The sequence below is a fragment of the Pan troglodytes genome, chromosome 4 (genome assembly GCF_028858775.2).
Source record: "Pan troglodytes isolate AG18354 chromosome 4, NHGRI_mPanTro3-v2.0_pri, whole genome shotgun sequence".
Classification (NCBI taxonomy): Eukaryota; Metazoa; Chordata; class Mammalia; order Primates; family Hominidae; genus Pan; species Pan troglodytes.
Genome location: NC_072402.2, coordinates 100817905 through 100839929, shown reverse-complemented (window position 1 = coordinate 100839929; position 22025 = coordinate 100817905). Strand labels below are relative to the sequence as shown.

Here is a 22025-nt window from a genome sequence, read left to right as displayed (position 1 = left end):
AAAAATCATGTATTTAATAATCAATTGGAAGTGAATTAAACTTAGAACAAACTGATTGTCTTATAATACTTTATAAAGATAATTAACCTGTTTTTTAGGCTATGATGGGACTGTGTTAACATTTCAGAACCTTTTCTTTTAAATTGACATATACTTTATGTTAACCTAAGGTAAGAAATGTACTGTTACTCTCTCTGGAAGTTAAAAGTAGATCAGAAAGACGGTTTTACATTTGCAAAGAGCTGTGTCATAGGGAAAGTGAATTGATAAGCTGTTTAAGCCATGGCAATAGGCACAGTCTGTTCTGCTTTGTTCCAGCATTCTCTTTCCAGTAAATCCTCTTAGTCTCATCCCTAGATCTTCCAGTGGTCAGTAAACATCTTTTTTTAAATGTAATTTCAAAATTGTAAGATTTATGTCAGAATCCTAGCAGGAAACAGAAGACATTCTGGTGGGATTTTAAAGAAAATTTAATGGAGCTCCTTTCTATAGACAGACAGTAGCAAAGTAAACAACATGGCACCTGGAGACTAGCAAAAGCAAAAATAGTTACCACCTTAGGGCTGAGGTGACAAGAAGAAGAAATAACCATGAATATATTTAGAAATAATATAAAGCTATATTTCTTCTCTTATAACTTATTTATTTAAATGTCACTTGACAGGATCCTCCTGTGTTACCATCCTGTGAATGTAACATTTCAGTTGATAGCAATGAAATTTTAAGCAAAACTTTTTGAAATGTACTGGTTCATTTCCTTTTTTCTCAGTATGTGGAAAATTTTCAGCATTTCTTATCAAATGGAAAGAGACAAGATAATTTGTCATGGGGTATATCAAAAATAGCATTTGAGTATTTTTGTTCATATACATCACTGTTCCTTTCCTGTACTGCAATTATCTCCCTCACAAATAAATTCTGGGAATTCTCGGTTCATATGTAAATAGAAATATGACAGAAGTCTTAACTGAAATAGCAATTCAGTTAGCTTAAAATTTAAGTTATCTTTTTAAATACCTTTTACCTAGGTTCACAATGGTCCGTAGTGGAAAAAATGGTGACCTTCATCTTAAACAGATTGCATATTACAAACGAACTGGTGAATATCATCCAACTACACTGCCAAGTGAGAGAAGTGGCATAAGAAGAGCAGCAAAAAAATTTGTCTTCAAAGGTAAAATTAATGTTCAAATTTTGATTATTGAGTTGTAGATTCTTCCCCACATTCTTCCTTGTGGAAGTTTGGGAATTTCTGTAGTAGTTGGTTGTTGCTAAACAATTACCAGTTGAATTGATGATGCCACTCAATCAAAAGCAAAATAAAAATTACACTCAAGCTAACTGAAGGCCAATAAGCATGAAAAGGGTGGTTTAAATTATAGACAGAATATGATACCATGAAAGAAAACAAAACATTTTTCTAAATTAACAACTTCTGCTTTTACCCTCTCGTGGTCTCTAATGGTGCACTTTCCAGCACTGATGCCAATTTCAATGAGGAACTTTTTTGATGCTTAATATGAAAATGTTGACAAAGTTAACTGGTTTGTTTACTAAAATGAAAACTGGAAGGAATTAACTATATTTCTGTGATCATGTCCCCTTGAACCCCACCACTGCCATTAAATACTCTCAGGATCACATTCATTTTAGGACCCTTGGATCTTCCTGAATAGATTAAATATTTGAAAGGCAGTGGGATATTTATCTTGGAAGGTCATGATAGTTTTTGCCTCTTTTTCCCCTTATAAAGGGGAAGAGAAGTTTGGGATGAGATAAACAACAAGTACTCACCAGATAATTGAATGAATGTTTGTGTTACAAATGGGAATTTTGCCTCTTAGGCTTACCCCAAAACAGGTTAATAAAACTCTAGGATAATAAATAAATGTCTGCTTGCATCTCCCTGTGTATATCCCTACCAATAACTCCCTTATACTTAAGATTAGGCAGACCTATTACCTCTTAAACTAAAGTGAGGATTCTTTCATTCATATATTTGATAATTTATGTAACAAATGTTAACTGGGTTTCTGCTATGTGCCAGTCACATTCTAAGCCTTGGAGATACATTGATGAATAACATAGATAAGGTTCCTGCTCTTAGGTTGCTTATCTTCTAATTCTAAAAAATAAGGAATGTTCCACTCATCAGTCGGCTTACTCGTATTAGTAGCTGAATGGTGCATTTTGGAGTTTGAATCGCTAGCCCATTCACATTGGAAAGGTAGATGGTGATTCGCTTCATACCCTGGTTACTTCCTAGCTGCAGATTCTTCTCAGGTGTTCTCCTAAGGAAACAGAGAATTGTCTTGAGGATTAAAGTTTTTTCCGCTTGCCCGCTTCACCATCCCTACCTTCTCAAATATAGAAGAAGCTGAGAGAGCTGTTTGCTTGCAAAAATACAGGGATGATAAAACATTATTTTAGAAAATTCTGTTCCAGGAAGTTGTTTTTCTGTACATAATTTATTTGCTAATCTACGCCATTTTTAGGAGGTGCCTGCAAAATCTTCCTACTTTGAGTACTCCCATAGAGAGATAATTTCATATTTCCGTACTTATTACGTGCTTTGGTGAACAAGCTTGCTCTACTTATATTGATAGCTACAGAATTATAGCAGCTACTGCCCTTCCTAAGTATCTAGTAAGTGTAACAGCTAAGAACCTTTGTGTTGTAGCATCATTAAAAATAAATATTCTGTTTTAAATGCAGTAAGATTTTACAAAACAAAACAAAAACCTTCATGGTTTAAAGAGAAGGCTATGATTCTCTTAAAACTACGTAGATCTCTAAAAATTGCAATTCTATCTTTTGGTATCATTTATTCCAGAAAAAAAGCTGTTTTATGTTGGAAAAGACAGAAAACAAAATCGTTTGGTAATTGTTTCAGAAGAGGAAAAAAAGAAAGTCTTAAGAGAATGCCATGAAAATGACAGTGGAGCTCATCATGGTATATCCAGGACCCTCACTCTGGTAGAATCCAATTATTATTGGACATCTGTGACCAATGATGTCAAACAGTGGGTATGGCTTATGTATTTAGAGTATTATGAATAATGTCTTTCTGATAGATACTTAAAATTTATTATTTCTGCAGATTTATTCTGGGTATCACCTCTCATTAAGTATTTTTGGCAATCACTTAAAGGGAGTTGTATTTCCCTTCACAGTTATTTTAAATCACTTAAGTATAATTTGAACAGGAAAGAAGCATTATTTAAACACTTGAAAATACCATATTTAAATAAGAGATTATTTAAAAAATCAGATTTGTATCATTGAACTTTTTTGTGTAGGCAGAATTTAAATGGAGCTGGAATTCATTTGACTAAATCATTACTTCTTCAATGGCAGTCATACAAGGTTTTCTTAAGGGGAGAATATGTTCATAGTAAGTCAAGCCCAGTATGTGCTCTCATCTTTTGTGCCTGTTCCATTTTGAGGTAGAATGTCATACATGACAGAAACCCAAAACCAAATATAACCAAAATCCAATTTTGAGGATAATGAAATAAGTCTGAGTTTTGTAACTTTATGACCCATTGGGACCTTCAACTTCTAGTAGAAAATTCACCTATAGGAATTTTGGGGTTCTTGCTGGAAGTCAGCTGATTCTACTCTTTCCAGTGTACTGTATGTCAAATGGTAGGAATTCCTTGGTATATCTGTGAGATCTCCTTAATAATTGTAGTAGTGCATCAAAAAGAGTGGCATTTCAAGCATAAAGAATTAAACCAAAATTTCATAAGTATAATTTGTGAGTTATCAGTTTGTGGGTCTATTCAGGTATTCCAAAGACCTTCATAATTTATATATTTTTCCTGCTGTGCATTTTTTACAAACATTCAGTGAAATCTTTGTCAAATTGTTATCACTGGAGAATGAATATGATTTTTGGAAATAATCAGAAGTTATTTGTGATAAAATCCAACAAATAAGTTTAAATTGGAAAGTGAAAATTCTGATCAAAAGTAACTGTGACTATAATGGGATTAAATGGCTTTTAAATTTTTCTTCAGAAGCTAGTTTGAAAGTAGTTTCTAGAGTGGAATTCCAGAGATACATTGAGAAATGGCACCCATCCATAAATTGATCAGTTGATCTTGTCTCACCTCACTCAAATAAAGCTGCAGGACAGCATGGGTTTTGTTTATGTTTATTCTTTTCCCACGATTGAGAGAAATTGCTCCATCTATACATTTTATATGAATGAAATTATATTTCAATAAATATGGTTGGAATAGATTAATGAATAAGCTTCTTAACGTGATAACTTTAGAAGGAAACACTTTATGTATATAGAAATTATTGTAAATTTACATACTGATTTAATAGGAAACTTAAGATCTTTTTAAGTATTTAATAAATATTTATTGAATGTGAACCAGATTTATGTTCCATGTGAATAAGACCCAATAAGATGGTCATTTGGTAGTATAGTCTTCCCTCAGTATATGCAAGGGATTGGTTCCAGCACCACACTCCTGTCACCAAATCTACTCATACCAAAGTCCTGCAGTCAGCCCTGTGAAACTCACATATACAAGAAGTCAGCTTTCTGTATACTTGAGTTTCTCATCCCTCCCTATCAATACAGTACTTTTTATTTGTGTTTAGTTAAAAAAAAAAAAGCCATGTATAAGCTGACCTTCACAGTCCAAACCCATGTTGTTTGAGGGTCAGCTGTAGTGGCTACTACAGTTGTTTGTTGTTGTTTTATTTGTTTGTTATTCTAAATAGGTTTAATCCAGTGATTCTCAGTCCAGAAGTTTCTCCTTCAAAACACAAAGTGTACCTATTAACCATTTTAAAATTCAGATTTATAAGACTGCTTTTATATTGTGTTGAGTGTTAACATTTGTATGTGTTTTCTTTATTGTGTGCCTGTTGTAGGTATATGCTTGTCAGCATTGCCAAGTGGCAAAAAATACAGTTATTGTAGCACCGAAACAGCACCTTCTCAAGGTGGAAAATCCATGGAGTTTAGTTACTGTTGATCTGATGGGGCCTTTTCATACAAGCAACAGAAGTCATGTATATGCTATAATCATGACAGATTTGTTCACCAAATGGATTGTGATTTTGCCTCTATGTGATGTTTCAGCATCAGAAGTTTCTAAAGCTATTATCAATATATTTTTCTTATATGGACCTCCTCAGAAAATAATAATGGACCAAAGAGATGAATTCATTCAACAGGTAAGACAAATAAACTACTTAGGTCTGGGAGCATATCTTACTTCTTTTCAGTGTCCAGAACCAGTGCCCTCTGCATTATATTACAGAGTGCTTAATAAATTCAGATAAATTTCTGTAGGTATAGAGGTATGATATTAAATACTACAAGGATAGTTGTACTAGAAATTAGGAGATTAGGATTTTAATACTTACTGTGGGTTATTGTAAACCTATCTTCAGATATCCTCAAATTAAAATGAGGAGGTTGGACCAAATAATCTTTATTTACTTCTAGATTAAAAACCCATGATTGGTTGGGCCTGGATCATGCCTATAATCCCAACAGTTTAGGAGGCTGAGGTGGGTGGATCACTTGAGCTCAGGAGTTCAAGACCACCTGGGCAATAGGGCGAAACTCCATCTCTACAAAAAATACAAAAATTAACTGGGCATGGTGGTGGGCGCCTGTAATCACAGCTACTCGGGAGGCTGTGGCAGGAGAATCACTTGAACCTGGGAGGTAGAGGTTGCAGTGAGCCAAGATTGCACCACTGCACTCCAGCCTGAGCGACAGAGCGAGACTCCATCTCAAAAAGAAAAAAAAATTAGCCAGGTGTGGTGGCACGCACCTGTGGTCCCAGCTACTCGGGAGGTTGAGATAGGAGGATCACTTGAGCCCGGGAGGCGGAGGTTACAATGAACTGAGATTGTGCCACTGCACTTCAATCTGGGCAACAGAGTGAGACCTTGTCCCAAAAAATAACAATAATAATAATACCACTATGATTGACAGGTAAAGGGAGACTTAAATAAATGGAAGAATACATTTTCTTCATGAATAAGAATAGTCAATATTGAAAGGTACTTTCTCCCTTGCCCTGACCTTTTCCCAGTTAAAATTAACCTGAAAGGATAAGCAGGGGAGAATATATATGAAAACTTTTTATAAGAAATACAACAACTGCTAGACTTAAGACATATGTTAAAACTTTTTGTAATTGACAGGGTATATGTTTAAGAAAAATCAGAGATAGCCAGACTTGGTTGAAAGCATCTTTGATGGCTCAGTCCAAAAGAAATACCTAAAGTTATATGTATTAACTAGTAGATAGGACATGTGCCATGGCACCCCAGGATTATTCCCAGTTTCCATAATTCTCTAGGAGGACTCAGCATATAGTCATACTCATGGCTAAGATTTATTCAGCAAAGAGAAAAGACACATTGGGAGAACCAGGTACAAGTTTCCAAGATCTCCTTCCCCAGTGGAGTTACACAGGACGTGTTTAATTCCTTTAGCAGAGTTGTGACAACATAAGGAAGCTCACTAGAGGCTCAGTGCCTAGGGTTTTTATTGGGGGCTGGTCACATAAGCACCTTCTACCTGGCATGTACAAAATTCCAGACTCTCAGAAGGAAAGATTGTGTTTGGTCTTATAACCAAAATCTAAGCTCCTAGACATTAGCCAAGGTCCAACCTTGTAAGCATGCCTTTCAAAGAATAGCAGTCACAGATCTGCTTTGTTAATATGTTAAAATTAACTGTCAGGTTAACTCTTTTCTTCACAGGTCCATCCAAACAACTTAATAAGTATTTATGTTCTAAACACTTAGTAGCAATTTAAAATACTCATAAATTGAAAGAAAATATATTTTTGTTCCATTCTTTTCTTTTTTTTTGAGACGGGGTCTCATTCTGTCACCCAGCCTGGAGTGCTGTGGCACCGTCTTGGCTCACTGCAACCTCCATTTTCCAGGCTCAAGTGATACCCCCACCTTAGCCTTCTGGCTAATTTTTGTACCTTTTTTCTTTTAGAGACAGGTTTCACCATGTTTCCCAGGCTGGTTTTGAACTCCTGAACTCACATGATCCACCTGCCTCGACCTCCCAGAGTGCTGGAATTACTGGCGTGAGCTACCGCACCCAGCCCTTTCATTTCATTCTTAACCATAATTACTTGCTAATGGGTAATGTGTACCTGTTGACCACTGCTTAACTTCTCAGACCTTGGGATCATATTGTACACTGCCACCCTCATTTCCTGTTTCACACTGATTTTTACATAGTAACTGCTTTTTATCACAGCATTCGATGAAGAAAACAGTTCTGTAAAGATATGATGTCATCAAACGAATTGTAACCTGATCTAATGTTGAAACTGAACTACCTTAAACTGGTAGTTTTCATGGTGTCAAACAGATGTTAAGGGGGCAACTTGGCACAAAGTTTGGTAACAATGGTTTAAATGATAAAGCTAGTGTCACAAATGTGTCTAGTAGAGGAGGATCATGTAATTAATTAACAGGTAACAATTTGCTAATTGTTTAAAATTATATCTGTAATATGATTTTAGAATCCAATACCAAAAGTATTTTCAGGTAAATTAAAAGAATTTTAATTTTTAAAGTAGAAACAGAAAAAAATATATTTGACATTTAATCTCTAGAAATGGAGGTCACATTCTAAACCTAGGAACAGTGGTATAAACTTCAATGGAAAAACATTAAATTTGGCTGCATAATAATAGGAGATTTATGTGATAAAGTAATCAGCATATAAAAGCCAATCTTGCAAATGAAGCAAGATAATTTTGTAAATGAAGGCAAGGTAGTCTTGCCTGCCTTGATTGACATAGCAGTGGTCTGTGCAATGGAGTACGTAAAGGCCATCCAGTTTGGGGGAAGGCTATTGGAACTTCTATTTATATTTTTTAAATCCCAAAAATAAGAAATGAAGCTTTATTAATAATGTATACGATTGATAATAGCATTCTGACTCAATCAACAAGACATGTATGTCACACATGCTATGTGAAGGTATCCTGAAAGAAAAGTGAGAATCCACATGTTTCCTCACTCATACTTTTGCTTTCAGCAGTTGAATGAAAGTATGGATATCATCTAGCATTCACCACACTACTCACAAAATGGCCAGGGAGCTTAGATTTTTGCAGTGAAAGCAGATAATACTAAAAGGCAAACACCCATCATCAACCACAAGAAAGTGATAGCGCTGGCACGTCTATTTAACTTCCAGCTCTTTGTTAGACACATCAATGAGATGAATACAAATATTAACTACAATAGTCCCCATTTATCTGCAGTTTTACTTTCTGAGGTTTCAGTTCCTGTAGTCAACTGCAGTCCAAACATATTAAATACAAAATTTCAGAAATAAATGATTTAAAAGTTTTTTAATTGCACACCATTCTGCGTATAGTGATAAAATCTCATGCTGTCCTGCTCTGTCCAACTGGGACGTGAATCATCTCTTTGTCTAGCATATCTTCATTGTATATGCTACTCTCGCCCCATCATTAGTCACTTCGTAGCTATCTTGGTTATCAGATCAAATGTAGTGGTTAGTAGTGTGTATCCAAGTTACCCTTATTTTACTTAAGAATGGCCCCAAAGTGCAAGAGTAGTGATGTTGGCATATTGTTAATCGTCCTATTTTATTTTTAGTTGTTAACCTCTTACTGTGCCTAATTTAAAAATTAATCTCTATCATAGGTATGTATGTATAGGGGAAAACATAGTATAAATAGGGTTAGGTACTACCTGCAGTATCAAACATTCACTAGGGGCCTTGAAACATATTCTCTGAAGGTAAAGGGAGACTATAGTTATCAGATCTGATAGGAAATTAGGCATCAAAATTCAAAATTATCAAGAATACTCTTTGAAATATCAGTTCACTTCCACTTTTATTGATGGAGAGCCTTACCCTAAGTGCATATAATGTTTCAAGGTATTTGCTAATGATAATATGAAGCCATTATGATTAGCTAGCAGTTTTTCCAGTCGTGTTTAAAGTCATTTGGTAACCAAACCAGGACTTTGAAAATTTTTCTAAAGGTAACAGTAGGGCCAAGCATGGTGGCTCATACCTCAGCTTTTTGGGAGGCTGAGGTGAGAGGATAACTTGAGACCAGGAGTTCAAGACCAGCCCATGCAATACAACAAGACTCCATCTCTACAAAAAAAAAATTTTTTTTAATTAACTGGACGTGGTGTTGCACACTCATAGTCCCAGCAACTCAGGAGGCTAACGTGTAAGGATTGCTTAAGCCCAGGAGGTGAAGGCTGTAGTGAGCTATGATTGCACCACTGCATTCCAGTTTGGGCAACAGTGAGACCCTGTCTCAAAATAATAATAATAATAATAATAATAGGCTGTGCTCAGTGGCTCATGCCTGTTGTAATCCTACCAGCCAGATTGCTTGAGCCTAGGAGTTCGAGACTAGCCTAAGCAACATGGTGAAATGCCATCTCTACAAAAAATGCAACAATCAGCCAGGAGTGGTAGGGCACACCTGTAGTCCAGCTACTTGGGAGGCTGAGATGGGAAGATCGCTTGAGCCCAGGAGGTTGAGATTGCAGTGAGCCAAGATCATGCACTCTAGCCTGGGTAACAGACTGAGACCCTGTCTCTAAAAAATAAAAAATAAAGGGTAACAATAAATATTTGCAGGCCTATTTTGTGAGATTGCTTAAACAAAAAACCAAAAAAGCGACATATGATTGGGAAAACTTGTTCTTTTTGCTGTGATTAAAATGGCTTCACTATTACACAGAAAGCATAACGATGACAGTACAAAATGAACTCTTTTGTCAGCAAATACTGATGCAGAAAACACTGCTAAATATTATAACATAATACACAATGTGGGAGGTTTATTGTATAGTTGAATAAAAATACAGATGTTTCTAATGGCTTAGCTTAGAGTATTTGCTAAATTGTTCCAATAAAATGCGCAAAGAACTTTTTGTAAACCTCTGAAGGAAAGAGAACAAACATATTCAGTAGGAAAATTAATTTTTTTAAATGTCTTACAGAAAACTAAAATTGTAAGAACTGACGGAATATCTGGTTTGATGGTTGGGGGGCTGATAGAGTAAGGATGTCAAGATACCATTTCACAAATGGATTCCCTGGATCATTCCTAGGCAAGCTTTTGAAACAAAGAAGTTAAAGCCTTTTTCAAGGGTCATTTAAAACCATTAATCAAGACTCAGATTGAAGCTGACCCAAATGACACCTATTCTTTGGGATTTCTTTCTAATTACTTTTGAATTAAAAATAGTCACCCTGAATTAGTATGTATATCAGCTAGGAAGTGTATTCAATCCAAGTAACAGACTTCCTTTCCCTATCTCAATATATTAATATATATTGTATATATATTATCCCAATATATATTGGGAGTGATTGAGAGTCACTCCTATTGTATTCACAACATGGCTGCTGGAGCACATGCCACAATGCCTACATTTCAGTCAGAAAGAAGGGAGAGAGTGTTGGGCAAACAAAGCTAGTACCAGCTGAGTTTGCCTAACAACTTTTACTTACAACTTTTTGATTAGAATTATGTCACATGACCACCCCTACCTGCAAGGGAGTTTGGGAAATGTAGTTTTCTTTTTGTTGCTTTCCCCTCTTGTATTAACTTTGCCTATTTAGTTATTCTGATACTACTCGTCTGAAATATTCTTTTTTAAAAAGACAAATTTATGAGCCAAAGGTTTACTCAACTAAAAATAATAAGGAAAAAAAAAGTCTGAAAGGTGAGATAGGAAAAAAATATTATTTTATATTTAATGGGTTTACTGTTACAAGTTTTGTAAACTCATTTTGTTTTAAGTGCTACACATAATATAGTAACACCAATAATAGTAGTTATAAGTTAAAAGTTATAAAATGCTTATTGCCAATAACTGTTTTACATGCTTTTTAAACATTAACTTATGACCTAGTGGGTTGTTTTTGAGACACTGTCTACTGAATTAAAAAGTTACTTGAGGGCCGGGTACAGTGGCTCATGCCTGTAATCTCAAAACTTTGAAAGACTGAGGTGCATGGATTGCTTGAGTCCAGGAGTTTGAGACCAGCCTGGGCAACATGGTGAAACTCCATCTGTACAAAATATTTAAAAATTAGGTGGGCATGGTGACACATGCCTGTAGTCCAAGCTGCTAGGCAGGCTGAGGTGAGAGGATCGCTTGAACCCAGGTAGTGCAGGCTGCCCTCCAGCCTGTGCGACAGAACAAGACCCTGTCTCCCACCGCCCCCCACCAAAAAAAAGAAAAAAATTAAACTCAAAGTTAGCATTAAGTTCTGTTCTTCCATTTCCTTGTTGTATGTGTGTATTTGGCAAGGCACTTAATCTCTCAAAGCTTCAGTATCTTACCTTTAAAATGAAATTAATAATACCTCAAAAACTTGTTGTAAGGTTTAATGACAATAAAGTGTCTAGTGTGATGGGACCAGTGTGTAGTAAAGACTCAATAAATGGCAATCACTATTTTATACATAAAATTTTACATATTTTATGTATGTGTTCATATAGAATGTTATGGTCAATAAAAAAGCAAGATTCAGCCAGGCGCAGTGGCTCACGCCTGTAATCCCAGCACTTTGGGAGGCCGAGGCAGGTGGATCACAAGGTCAGGAGTTCAAGACTAGCCTGGCCAATATGGTGAGACCCCGTCTCTACTAGAAATACGAAAATTAGCCGGGTGTGGTGGCGCACACCTGTAGTCCCAGCTACTCAGGAGGCTGAGGCAGAAGAATTGCTTGAACCTGGGAGGCGGAGGTTGCAGTGAGCCGAGATTTTGCCACTGCACTCCAGCCTGGGTGACTGAGCGAGACTCCATCTCAAAAAAAAAATAGATAAATAAAAGGCAAGATTCTAATTCTTTTGAAGCTTTTTTTTAAGTCAATGGAAAAATAAAACACAAATTTTAAAAAGCCACCTTTGTTTTATATATTTTTCAGATCAATATTGAACTGTACAGATTGTTTGGCATAAAGCAAATTGTAATTTCTCACACCTCTGGAACTGTTAACCCAACGGAAAGTACACCTAACACAATCAAAGCATTTCTCTCCAAACACTGTGCTGACCACCCAAACAATTGGGATGATCACCTATCAGCTGTTTCATTTGCCTTCAATGTAACTCACTTGGTATGTGCCTTTTTATAATTCTGTACTTCTGAGTTATGACTATTTCTTGGCCAGATAAATGTTTTATTACAAAATTGACGTTTATTTTCTTTAAAATAGGAACCTACTAAAAATACACCATATTTTCAAATGTTTAGTCGAAATCCTTATATGCCTGAGACTTCAGATAGTCTTCATGAAGTGGATGGTGATAATACAAGTATGTTTGCCAAAATTCTAGATGCAATTAAAGAAGCTGATAAAATAATGGAGAATAAGACAACTTCACTGGGCCAGGTGATTCTATTCAATAGAAAAACTGTAATCTAAAACTTTATAAAAGTTATATTTATTTTAAAAATTTCAGTGTATACATGTGTGCATGCACACACACACGCATACTTACTTGCCATAATTTTTTATCTATCAGATTTTTCTTGTCTTGATTAAATAGTTGGTTTACTAGCTATGAAATGCTGAGAGGCAATAATGAGAAAGCTATGGATTTTGGAATCAAGTAGAGCTGGATTCAAATCTGTAGTCTTAACTGCTTTTGAGTTGTTTGACTTCGGCAAATTACTTAACCTATCTTAGTTTACCTTCTATATAAAGTAGGGGCTAATAATACTGACTTTGAAATGTTTTAAGAATTAAATAGAATTCATACCTACCTTTTAGTAGCATCTCAAGTAACCATTTTGTTACAATATTCTCATTATTTGCATTTACCTTCGAGATATTATAGCTCTTTCATCTCTTTGTTCTTTTTCTTTTTACACTTGTAGATGGAGAACAACAATTTGGATGAACTAAATAAAAGCAAGATCATTGTTAAAAAGAAACCCAAACAATTAAATCCATTTCATTTAAAAGTGGGTCATGAAGTTTTAAGACACAGGAAAAATTGGTGGAAGGATGGTCGTTTTCAGTCTGAATGGGTTGGTCCTTGTGTCATAGACTATATTACAGAAAGTGGATGTGCTGTCCTGAGAGACAACACTGGGGTTAGACTGAAAAGACCTATCAAAATGTCCCACCTTAAGCCCTACATAAGAGAATCCAGTGAACAAGGTAAATATCTGTCACTTCTCTACATTTTTATTGCTTTAGGTAAGGAGAATAGTTAAAAATAACAGAAACCTTTCTCCCCTCTTTTGTTAGGTTTTCTTTTCCCTTCTTCATAAAATTTGTTACAGTTTTAGCTATCCCAGGTAGTCTGTTTTATTACAGTGTCTCTTCTGGAACTGTCAGGCCTGTGAGATTTTTTTTTTGAGACAGAGTTTCCCTCTTTTTGCCCAAGCTGGAGTGCAATGGCGCGATCTCGGCTCACTGCAACCTCTGCCTCCCGGGTTCAAGCAATTCTGCCTCAGCCTGCCGAGTAGCTGGGACTACAGGTGGATACCACCATGCCCAGCTAATTTTTTGTATTTTTAGTAGAAACGGGGTTTCACCATGTTAGCCCGGCTGGTCTTGAACTCCTGACCTCCCGTGATCCGCCCGCCTCGACCTCCCAAAGTGCTTGGATTACAGGCATGAAACAGGGTGCCCGGGCATTTTTATTTTTATTTCTAGTATGTTTTTCATAGTTTATGTGGGAGATACTGAACTTGTTTTCCTCTGAAGGAAAGATAACATCTTAACATCATCTCTGTTTTTGCTTTCTCAATGTTTTGTTTGTTTGTTTGTTTTTTTGAGACAGAGTCTCATTCTGTCCCCCAGGCTGGAGTGTAGTTGTGTAATCTCAGCTCACTGCAACTTCTGCTTCCTGGGTTCAAGCAATTCTTGTGCCTCAGCCTCCCGAGTAGCTGGGATTATAGGCACATGCCACCATGCCCAGCTAATTTTTTTGTATTTTTGGTAGAGATGAGGTTTCACCATGTTGGCCAGGCTGGTTTTGAACTCTTGGCCTCAAGTGATTTGCCTGCCTTGGCCTCCCAAAGTGCTGGGATTGCGTGCATGTGCCATTGCACCTGGCCTTACAAACGTATTAGTCACTTCGTGCCTCTTTTTGGCATGAAAAACAGCAACTGTGATCATTAATGCCAAAAACAAACATACTGTCCAGAATCTAGTTGTGAGATAAATATTAGGGTACTTTAAAAATGCCATTAATTTTTAATATTGCTTTATAGTTAGGTCATGGTTGGAGGCCAGGTGTGGGTGCAGAGTGGGGAATCCTCAGAATGCTATAAGGTGCTGTAAGAAGAGGTGACAGCACTCTAAACAAGTTATATTTGCCCCTAAATTTGACTCATTCTGAACAGTCAAGATACCCTAGTAAAGTGATGTTTTTGCCATGGCTTTTAGATTATGTTCCCCACTTTATCAAGGCTTTTATTTTGTCCTAATGTGTCTGCTTCCTAGATCTTCTCTGAGGTGGATAACTGAGAGGGAGTTAATGGGTAACTTAGCCAGGTGAAACATTAATATTATTTGGATATAAGTAACATTTAATGGAAAATATATTTATAACAATATAAACAAGTTATATGACAGGCTTTAGCAAATATTAATAACAAAAAGAGTAACAACAACAAATAACCTACACTTACCCTACGCCTTTTCTTGAGATCTAAAGCCCTTGTGGGCTGCTTAGTAATGATAGCTCAACTCTGCTTCTAATCTGGGTTACAACTCTCATGTTAAAACCTCTTAGTACCTTTCCTTCTTGTGACAGACTGAGTTGTTTAGTCAGTAAACTTATCTTGAACTACATTCTAATCCTGAAAACTCACAAGTGCTTTCGTTCTCTTTGTTAGAAGATAAAAGCTTGCATTGTTTGTACCTCTTCTCAGTTCTGAGCTACCTTTAATGATCTCTCTCTTCTGCAAGTTAAGTAGGGAAAAAAAAGGTTATACAAGTATATGTTGTTCTAGCTTCTTTAGCATGATTTTCCCCTTAATCTTTGACATTCATGATTTGCTCTCTTCTAAAGTGTTAAGCTTCTTTAATACAAAATTTAATTTAAAATTTTGCTAAACCAGGATCTATCAACATTTTGTAATTTGTTCTTGTCAAAAGAGTTTCTCAGAAAAGAAGTCAAATATTGTGCTTCTTCTGAACATTCAGAACTCAGTATTTCAGAACTCATCTTCTCTGTTTGAGAACAGTCTCTAAACAGAGGCAGTATAATATTTGCCTCATACTTGAATTCTTTGCACAAGATTCTTCCAGTAATATAAGGACAAATAATACTGCAATATGACTACTGGTGTATGCATAAGGAATTTAAGACTAATAGATGAATCTGTTTTAGTTTTTCTTGTTAACTAAAGGAACTACTGATCTGGCCATCCTAGAATCTGGTTCTTATTGCTTGATCCTTTTTTTACATTTTTCTCATTTGTAGAAATTAAAAGTAAATGTGATTTCTGCCATCTTTTTCCTCAATATTACATACTTTCTTGAAAATCTTTTCCATGATTTTCTTGAAAATCACCTCACAAGTTGATTTTAAAGAGTCCTTGAGCTGAATTAAAGCAAACAAAATGATTTTGACTAATCATTGAAGTTTTTATTTGACATAAATTTTGACATGCTATAGCCAAAAGAACTATAAATTTATTTGTCCACATTTGTCATTGCTGCTCTTTGCTAGCCTTGAAATTTCATAGCTCTGTTAAAAACTCACTGTCTAAAGTAGATATACTTCTATTGCCAACTTCTTATCCATTCTTATCTAGAACTAAATGTAGAGTGAGCACATTCAGTACTAGGTATACAATATTTTTCATTGCTATTTTAAGCAGGCCTGTTTGTTTTTTTGTCTAGTTCATTGCCAAGCGCTTTTTCAGACTATTTAGACCAAGAAATCTTAAAATACCATAGTGTCTTTTTGTAATCATAATGCTCCTCTTTGAAAGGAAAAAATAATCTGACATAGATTTTGCACAGTTTTGAATTTATTTTGTTTGTGATAGATTTGGATCTGCCTCAACCAAGGTTTTAGCCTGATTTCCCTTCACAGTTGAAAGCCCCATTTGTGAAACCATTTTCATTATTGTATAAGTTTCCTCTTGTTGCTGTAACAAATTACTACAGATTTAATGGTTTAAAACAACACACATTTATTATATTACAATTCTGAAGGTTAGAAGTTCAACATAGATCTTACTGGGCTAAAATCAAGGTATTGGCACTGTTGTGTTCCTGTCCGGAAGCTCTAGAAAATAATCCATTTTCTTGTCTTTTCCAGCTTCTAGAGGTTACCTTCATTTCTTGGCTTGTGGTCCCTCTATCTTCAAAGCCAACAATAGTGGGTTGAGTCCTTCTTACATCACCTTACTCCAACCTCCTCTTCTGCCTCCCTCTTCTATATTTGAGGACCCTTGACCTTGGCCCTGCCCAAAAAGTCCAGGATAATCCCCCTATTTTAAGGTCATCTGATTAGCAACCTTAATTCCATCACTACCTAAATTCTCCTTCACCATGTAAGGTTACATATTCACAGGATCCAAGGAGTAGTATGTTGACATCTTTTGGGGCCTATTATGCTGCCTACCACAATTATGGTCTGCATTCATGAAACAAAGCAAAGCACAGTCCCTATAGTGTCAAGACCATGATCTTGACGTTAATATAGTTTATGCAGAGAGCCTTTTTTTGGCCTCTTAGTTATATCTTTTTTTTTCTTTCTCTTTTTTCCTTTTTTTTTTTTTTGAGACAGGTTCTTACATGGTTGCCCGTGCTGGAGTGCAGTTGCACAATAATAGCTCACTGCAGCCTTGACTTCCTGGGCTCAAGCAATCTTCCCACATCAGCCTCCCAAGTAGCTTGGAATGTAGGCATGCATCACCATGCATCACCATGCCTGGCTGAGTTTTTCATTTTTTATAGAGACAGGGTCTTACTATGTTGCCCAGGTTGGTCTCAAACTCCTGGGCTCAAGCAGTCCTCTCACCTAGACCTCCCAAAGTGTTGGAATTACAAGTGTGAGCCATTGTGCCCGTCCAGTTATATAATTTCTTAACCAATAGTTATTCAGTTATCTGTTGACAGTATTAGTTATTATAATGACAGTGATTTAGTATCAAGTTATAGTTATTATTTTATCTTGAGAAAGGATATACTAGTATGGCAGCACAATCTAATAGTTTGAGGATTATCAAACCATATATAGGATTAGTTTAGTCACTTCTCTTTAAAATAAGAAAATTAAGTAGTCTGAAACCTTTATCTTTTTTTTTCTGATTGAAGAAATAAATTAATCTAAATCAGACTTTTTTGAAGCTGTAATTTGTATTTATTTTTCTCCTTAGGGAAATTTAAAAATTGATTTTTTAATTATTATTTTTATTCCTTAAAACAACATTAAGGCTGGGCACAGTGGCTTATGCCTGTAATCCCAGCATTTTGAGAGGCCAAGGTAGGATTGCCTGAGCTCAGAAGTTCAAGACCAGCATGGGCAACATAGTGAAACCCCGTCCCTACAAAAATTAGCCGGGCATGGTGATACGCACCTTTAGTTTTAGCTACTTAGGGGGCTGAGGCAGAGGATCACTTGAGCCCGGGAGATTGAGCTGCAATGAGCCAACATTGCACCACTGCACTCCAGCCTGAGTGACAGAGTGAGACCCCATCTTTTTTTTTTTTGAGATGGAGTTCAACTATTATCACACAGGCTGGAGTGCAATGGTGTGATCTTGGCTGCCTGCAACCTCCGCCTCCTGGGTTCAAGCAATTCTCCTACCTCGGCCTCCTGAGTAGCTGGGATTACAGGCGCCCACCTCCACACCCAGCTAATATTTGTATTTTTAGTAGAGACGGGGTTTCACCATGTTGGCCAGGCTGGTCTCAAACTCCTGACATCAAGTGATCCACCCGCCTTGGCCTCCCAAAGTACTGGGATTACAGGCGTGAGCCACCATGACTGGCTGAGACCCCTGGGATTATAGGCGTGAGCCACCATGCCTGGCTGAGACCCCATCTCTTTAAAAAAAAAACCTACATTAGAAATGGATATCAAAACTGCTGATTAATACCTTCCTGAAATGTCTTGAAAATATTTTAATTTCAAAGAAACTAAAGACTTATTCAGTCTTGTCAAAACCAAAATGATGCTTTCATCAAACAGATGTCATAATCATAACTGAATTAATGGAATGAGAAAAGAAAAATACTTAGTGAAATGTACTGTGTAATGTAGCTGACTAGAAAAGACCTTTAATATGATATGTTTGCTTACTCCCCGCCTCTGTTTTGAGGGCAGAAAGTTTAATCATATTCTTTTCTGTATCCCTAACTCATGATTGTTTTAGATTAGTGTTGTCCAATAGATGAATAATAATACAAGAGCTATGTAATTTAAAATTTTCTAGTAGCCACATTTTGAAAAGTACAGAAATAAATGAAAATAACCTTAATAATATATTTTATATAATCCAGTGTATCCAAAATATTACTTGTTCAACATGTAAGGCCACAAGAGTCTCTTTTCTGATATCTTTACTGAAATTAAAGAGCATTTCTCTTAGCTCCAGTAGATTTAGACCATAGTAGGAGTTGAAACATATTTGACCTTTGCAAATGAATGAGAATTTTTTTTGTAAACAAACAGGCCTTTGACATATTCAGAGTAGTTTTCTATTGTGTATAAAGTGATTTATGTAGAATTTGCTGTGTGTAGTCCTTGTTCTCTACAGTTTTATTACAATAAGTTACTTTAAAGGTTAACTTTTTTTAGAAGAAAAAGTGTGTGTGTGTGTGTGTGTTCGTGTGTGACTTATTTTACTTACATACAGAAGCTCTCTTAAAATCAAGTGAGGTTGGTATGTCCATTTGTTTCTAACCAGTGTAACTAGGAGGTACTCAAGTTCAAGGTCTCTGAATCCATTTCAGCAAATTAAAATGAAAATTTCTAAGAGCTTTACATCTAGGCATATTTTTCCCTATTGACATATGTTTACTAGACATATTTTTCTAAAGTAGTCCTACTTCATCTGTATGAAAAAACTTTTACAGACAGAAAACCTCCTTCATTAATCCTCTGAAAGAGTCTTTGGGCATTTCTTAAATGCCTATGGTAACTGCCATCACTGATAACTTTGTAGGAATGTACAGGCCTTGAACCTATGGAATTCTCCATGACTTAGTAGAAAATTTCATCAGCAACACGTTTACCCTATCTAACCTTTTAATGTTCTCTTATAAACTACCGCCTAGCCTTCTCTCGTATTAACAGTAGGGTAGTTGCAAACTTTGATGTTAAACCTCTAACAACACATTCTGAAAGTGTTTCAATGTTATTGATCATGTTTTCTTCCCTCTTGCTGCTATTGGGTATAACACATCTCATGTGTTGCATGATTTTCGTTGTTGTTGTTGAGACAGAGTCTCGCTCTGTCACCTAGGCTGGAGTGCAATGGTGCGATCTCGCCTTACTGCAACCTCCACCTCCTGGGTTCAAGCAATTCTCTCACCTAAGCCTCCCCAGTAGCTGGGATTACAGGCACATGCCACCATGCCTGGCTAATTTATGTATTTTTAGTAGAGATGGGGTTTCACCGTGTTAGCCAGGTTGGTCTCGAACTCCTAACCTTAAGTGATCTGCCCGCATTGGTTTCCCAAAATGCTGGCATTACAGGCATGAGCCACTGCCTGGCCGCATGATTCTTATTTTATTTTATTTTATTTTTGTCTTTCAGAATTATGGGAGAATAAATGGCCATACAAGCCCAAGCCCACTTATGCCACCTTTTGGTAGAGAGAATAGCTTTGTGTGATCTGTTAAAGTTTATAAATTGAAAGTTGTTAAATGCATGAATTTCTGGGGTTGAAATAGGTTCAGTGAGCTATTTGTAATAATGTTATGAGGGTGAGTGCAGTAGGATTGATTTTCAAAATATACTAGCAAATTCATCTGTTCTGAGACACTTCCATTGGTCTCTAATCTAAATAGGCAATTAATCTTCCTTTTGCTTTTTTGATCTTAAAATTTGAGGGCTCCTTAACCCATTAACATCTTCAGGAGACCAACCTAGGCAACACAATTAGCCAGGCGTAGTGACATGTGTCTATGGTCCCAGCTATTTGGGAGGCTGAGGTGGGAGGATCACTTGAGCCCAGAAGGTCAAGGATGCAGTCAGCTGTTATCACGCCATTGCACTCCAGCCTGGGTGACAGAGCAAGACCATGAATGAATGAATGAATGAATGAATGAATGAAAAATAAGTAAATAAAGATAAATAAATATATCTATATCTATATTCTGATGTTTTGGGGGAACATTTAGAAAGAGAAGGTAGGGATCCAGGAAGTTAATCAGCTTTGGTAAAAGAGTTTCTTATTGTAATGAATTCAAATATCAGAAAGGGAGGAATCCTTTTATACACATTAGTCTGTGTATAGAAGATTTGCCATCAGTTTAACATTCATTTTAAACATTTTTTTCTTGATGGTGATGATAAATTTGCTCAACATACAATAAAACACTGACCAGGAAGACTCCCTGTCAGTACTTCAGTATGGCTTAGGTAGACCTTAAAAGTTGCTAAGAATTTTGGTATCAAATTAGATTTAAATAAGCTAAGCTTTTTAAGCTACTCCATGGCAGCCTGCCTTCTTACACATTATCACATAAGCCTCAGTTGGCATGTTGTTTTTAACTTCATACTGTAACAATTTGATGATATTATCTTTCCAATATGGGTTTTATAAAGATTGGAAAATTATCTCAAGTTGTAAATGCAAGGATTTAATAATTCTATTTGTTAAAATAATTATATGACCCTATTAATTCACCCAGAAATGCTTTACAGAAGCATATTAAGGATAACATTATCAAAAATAGTTTTATAATTTTTTTTTTAAGACAGGGTTTTGCTCTGTCACCCATGTTGGAGTGCAGTGGTGCCATCATGGCTCACTGCAACCTCAATCTCCCAGGCTCAAGTGATCCTTCCATCTCAGCCTCCTAAGTAGCTAGGACCATAGACACCCTTAACCACACCTTGCTAATTGTTTGTATTTTTTGTAGAGAAGGGGTTTCGCCATGTTGGCCAAGCTGATCTTGAACTCCTGGGCTTAAGCAATCTACCGGCTTTGGCTTTCCAAAGTGCTGAGATTACAGGCATGAGGCACTGTGCACAGCCTTACTATTTTATTTTTAATCTATACCATAATTCTCACTCCTTCTATCCCGTGTTCCGCATATATACATATCTACCAAAGACAGGTCGAGGGAACAGGAAAATGGCTGTTTTAAAATCCTTGACCTTTCCTGCATTGTTTATGTATGAACTGTCAAATTTATATGTCATTTTTTTATTCTTTGACATTCATATTTAGTAGACAGTATAACTCCCTAGAAGTTAATCTTGATAGTTAATTTTTATTACTTGGGATTTTGTTCCTCACTTAAAATTGTTTAATTAAAAAATATGTTTAATTATAATTCTAAAAGTCAAATGTATGATTTTTCTTTTTTCAGAAAGTCTTTATCTCTTGCAAGGTTCAGTAGTGGCAGATCATGACTACATTGGATTGCCTGAAATTCCGGTTGGAGCATATCAAGCAAATATTCTGGTGGAAGATGCAACTATTGGTATAGTCGATAATGAATTACTGACATCAAGCAAGGATCGTGAACTATTAGAATATAGAAATACGAAAATCTCTCCATTGATAGACGATCATAGTTCTCTTGAAAAGCAGACTTTCAGTCTGTTGGACTCTTCAAACCAGGTTCTTGAATACTTAAGTTAGTAAATACCAAAATTTATTTAAAGTGCTTGTTTAGAATATAAACTCTTAATGATATCTTATTCATTAAAAACGTTGTATAGAAGAAGTATCTTGACACATTCTTAATGACTATATTCTGAAGGTTTATTTTATAGTTCTTATCTAAAATTATGCCACATTTGAATATCAGTATACGTACATATGAAGGCAAAGG

General features: G+C 36.0%; 1 protein-coding gene across 8 annotated transcripts in view; it reads left to right on the top strand.

Annotated features, from left to right (window-relative positions):
* GIN1 (gypsy retrotransposon integrase 1) overlaps positions 1–22025 on the top strand; it is a 158315-nt gene that overhangs the window by 10469 nt on the left and 125821 nt on the right. For 6 of the 8 annotated variants that reach the window (XM_063811460.1, XM_063811462.1, XM_063811463.1 and 3 more), the window contains exons 2-8: positions 1029–1174; positions 2834–3027; positions 4897–5202; positions 11960–12151; positions 12251–12427; positions 12916–13201; positions 21558–21811. In XM_063811460.1, the coding sequence (XP_063667530.1) occupies positions 1036–1174; positions 2834–3027; positions 4897–5202; positions 11960–12151; positions 12251–12427; positions 12916–13201; positions 21558–21811 (1548 nt within the window). In that variant the 5' untranslated portion in view covers positions 1029–1035. Of the gene's footprint in view, positions 1–1028; positions 1175–2833; positions 3028–4896; positions 5203–11959; positions 12152–12250; positions 12428–12915; positions 13202–21557; positions 21915–22025 lie in introns of those variants that run through there. The other 2 variants (XM_526970.7, XM_063811464.1) reach the window with 2 other exon arrangements.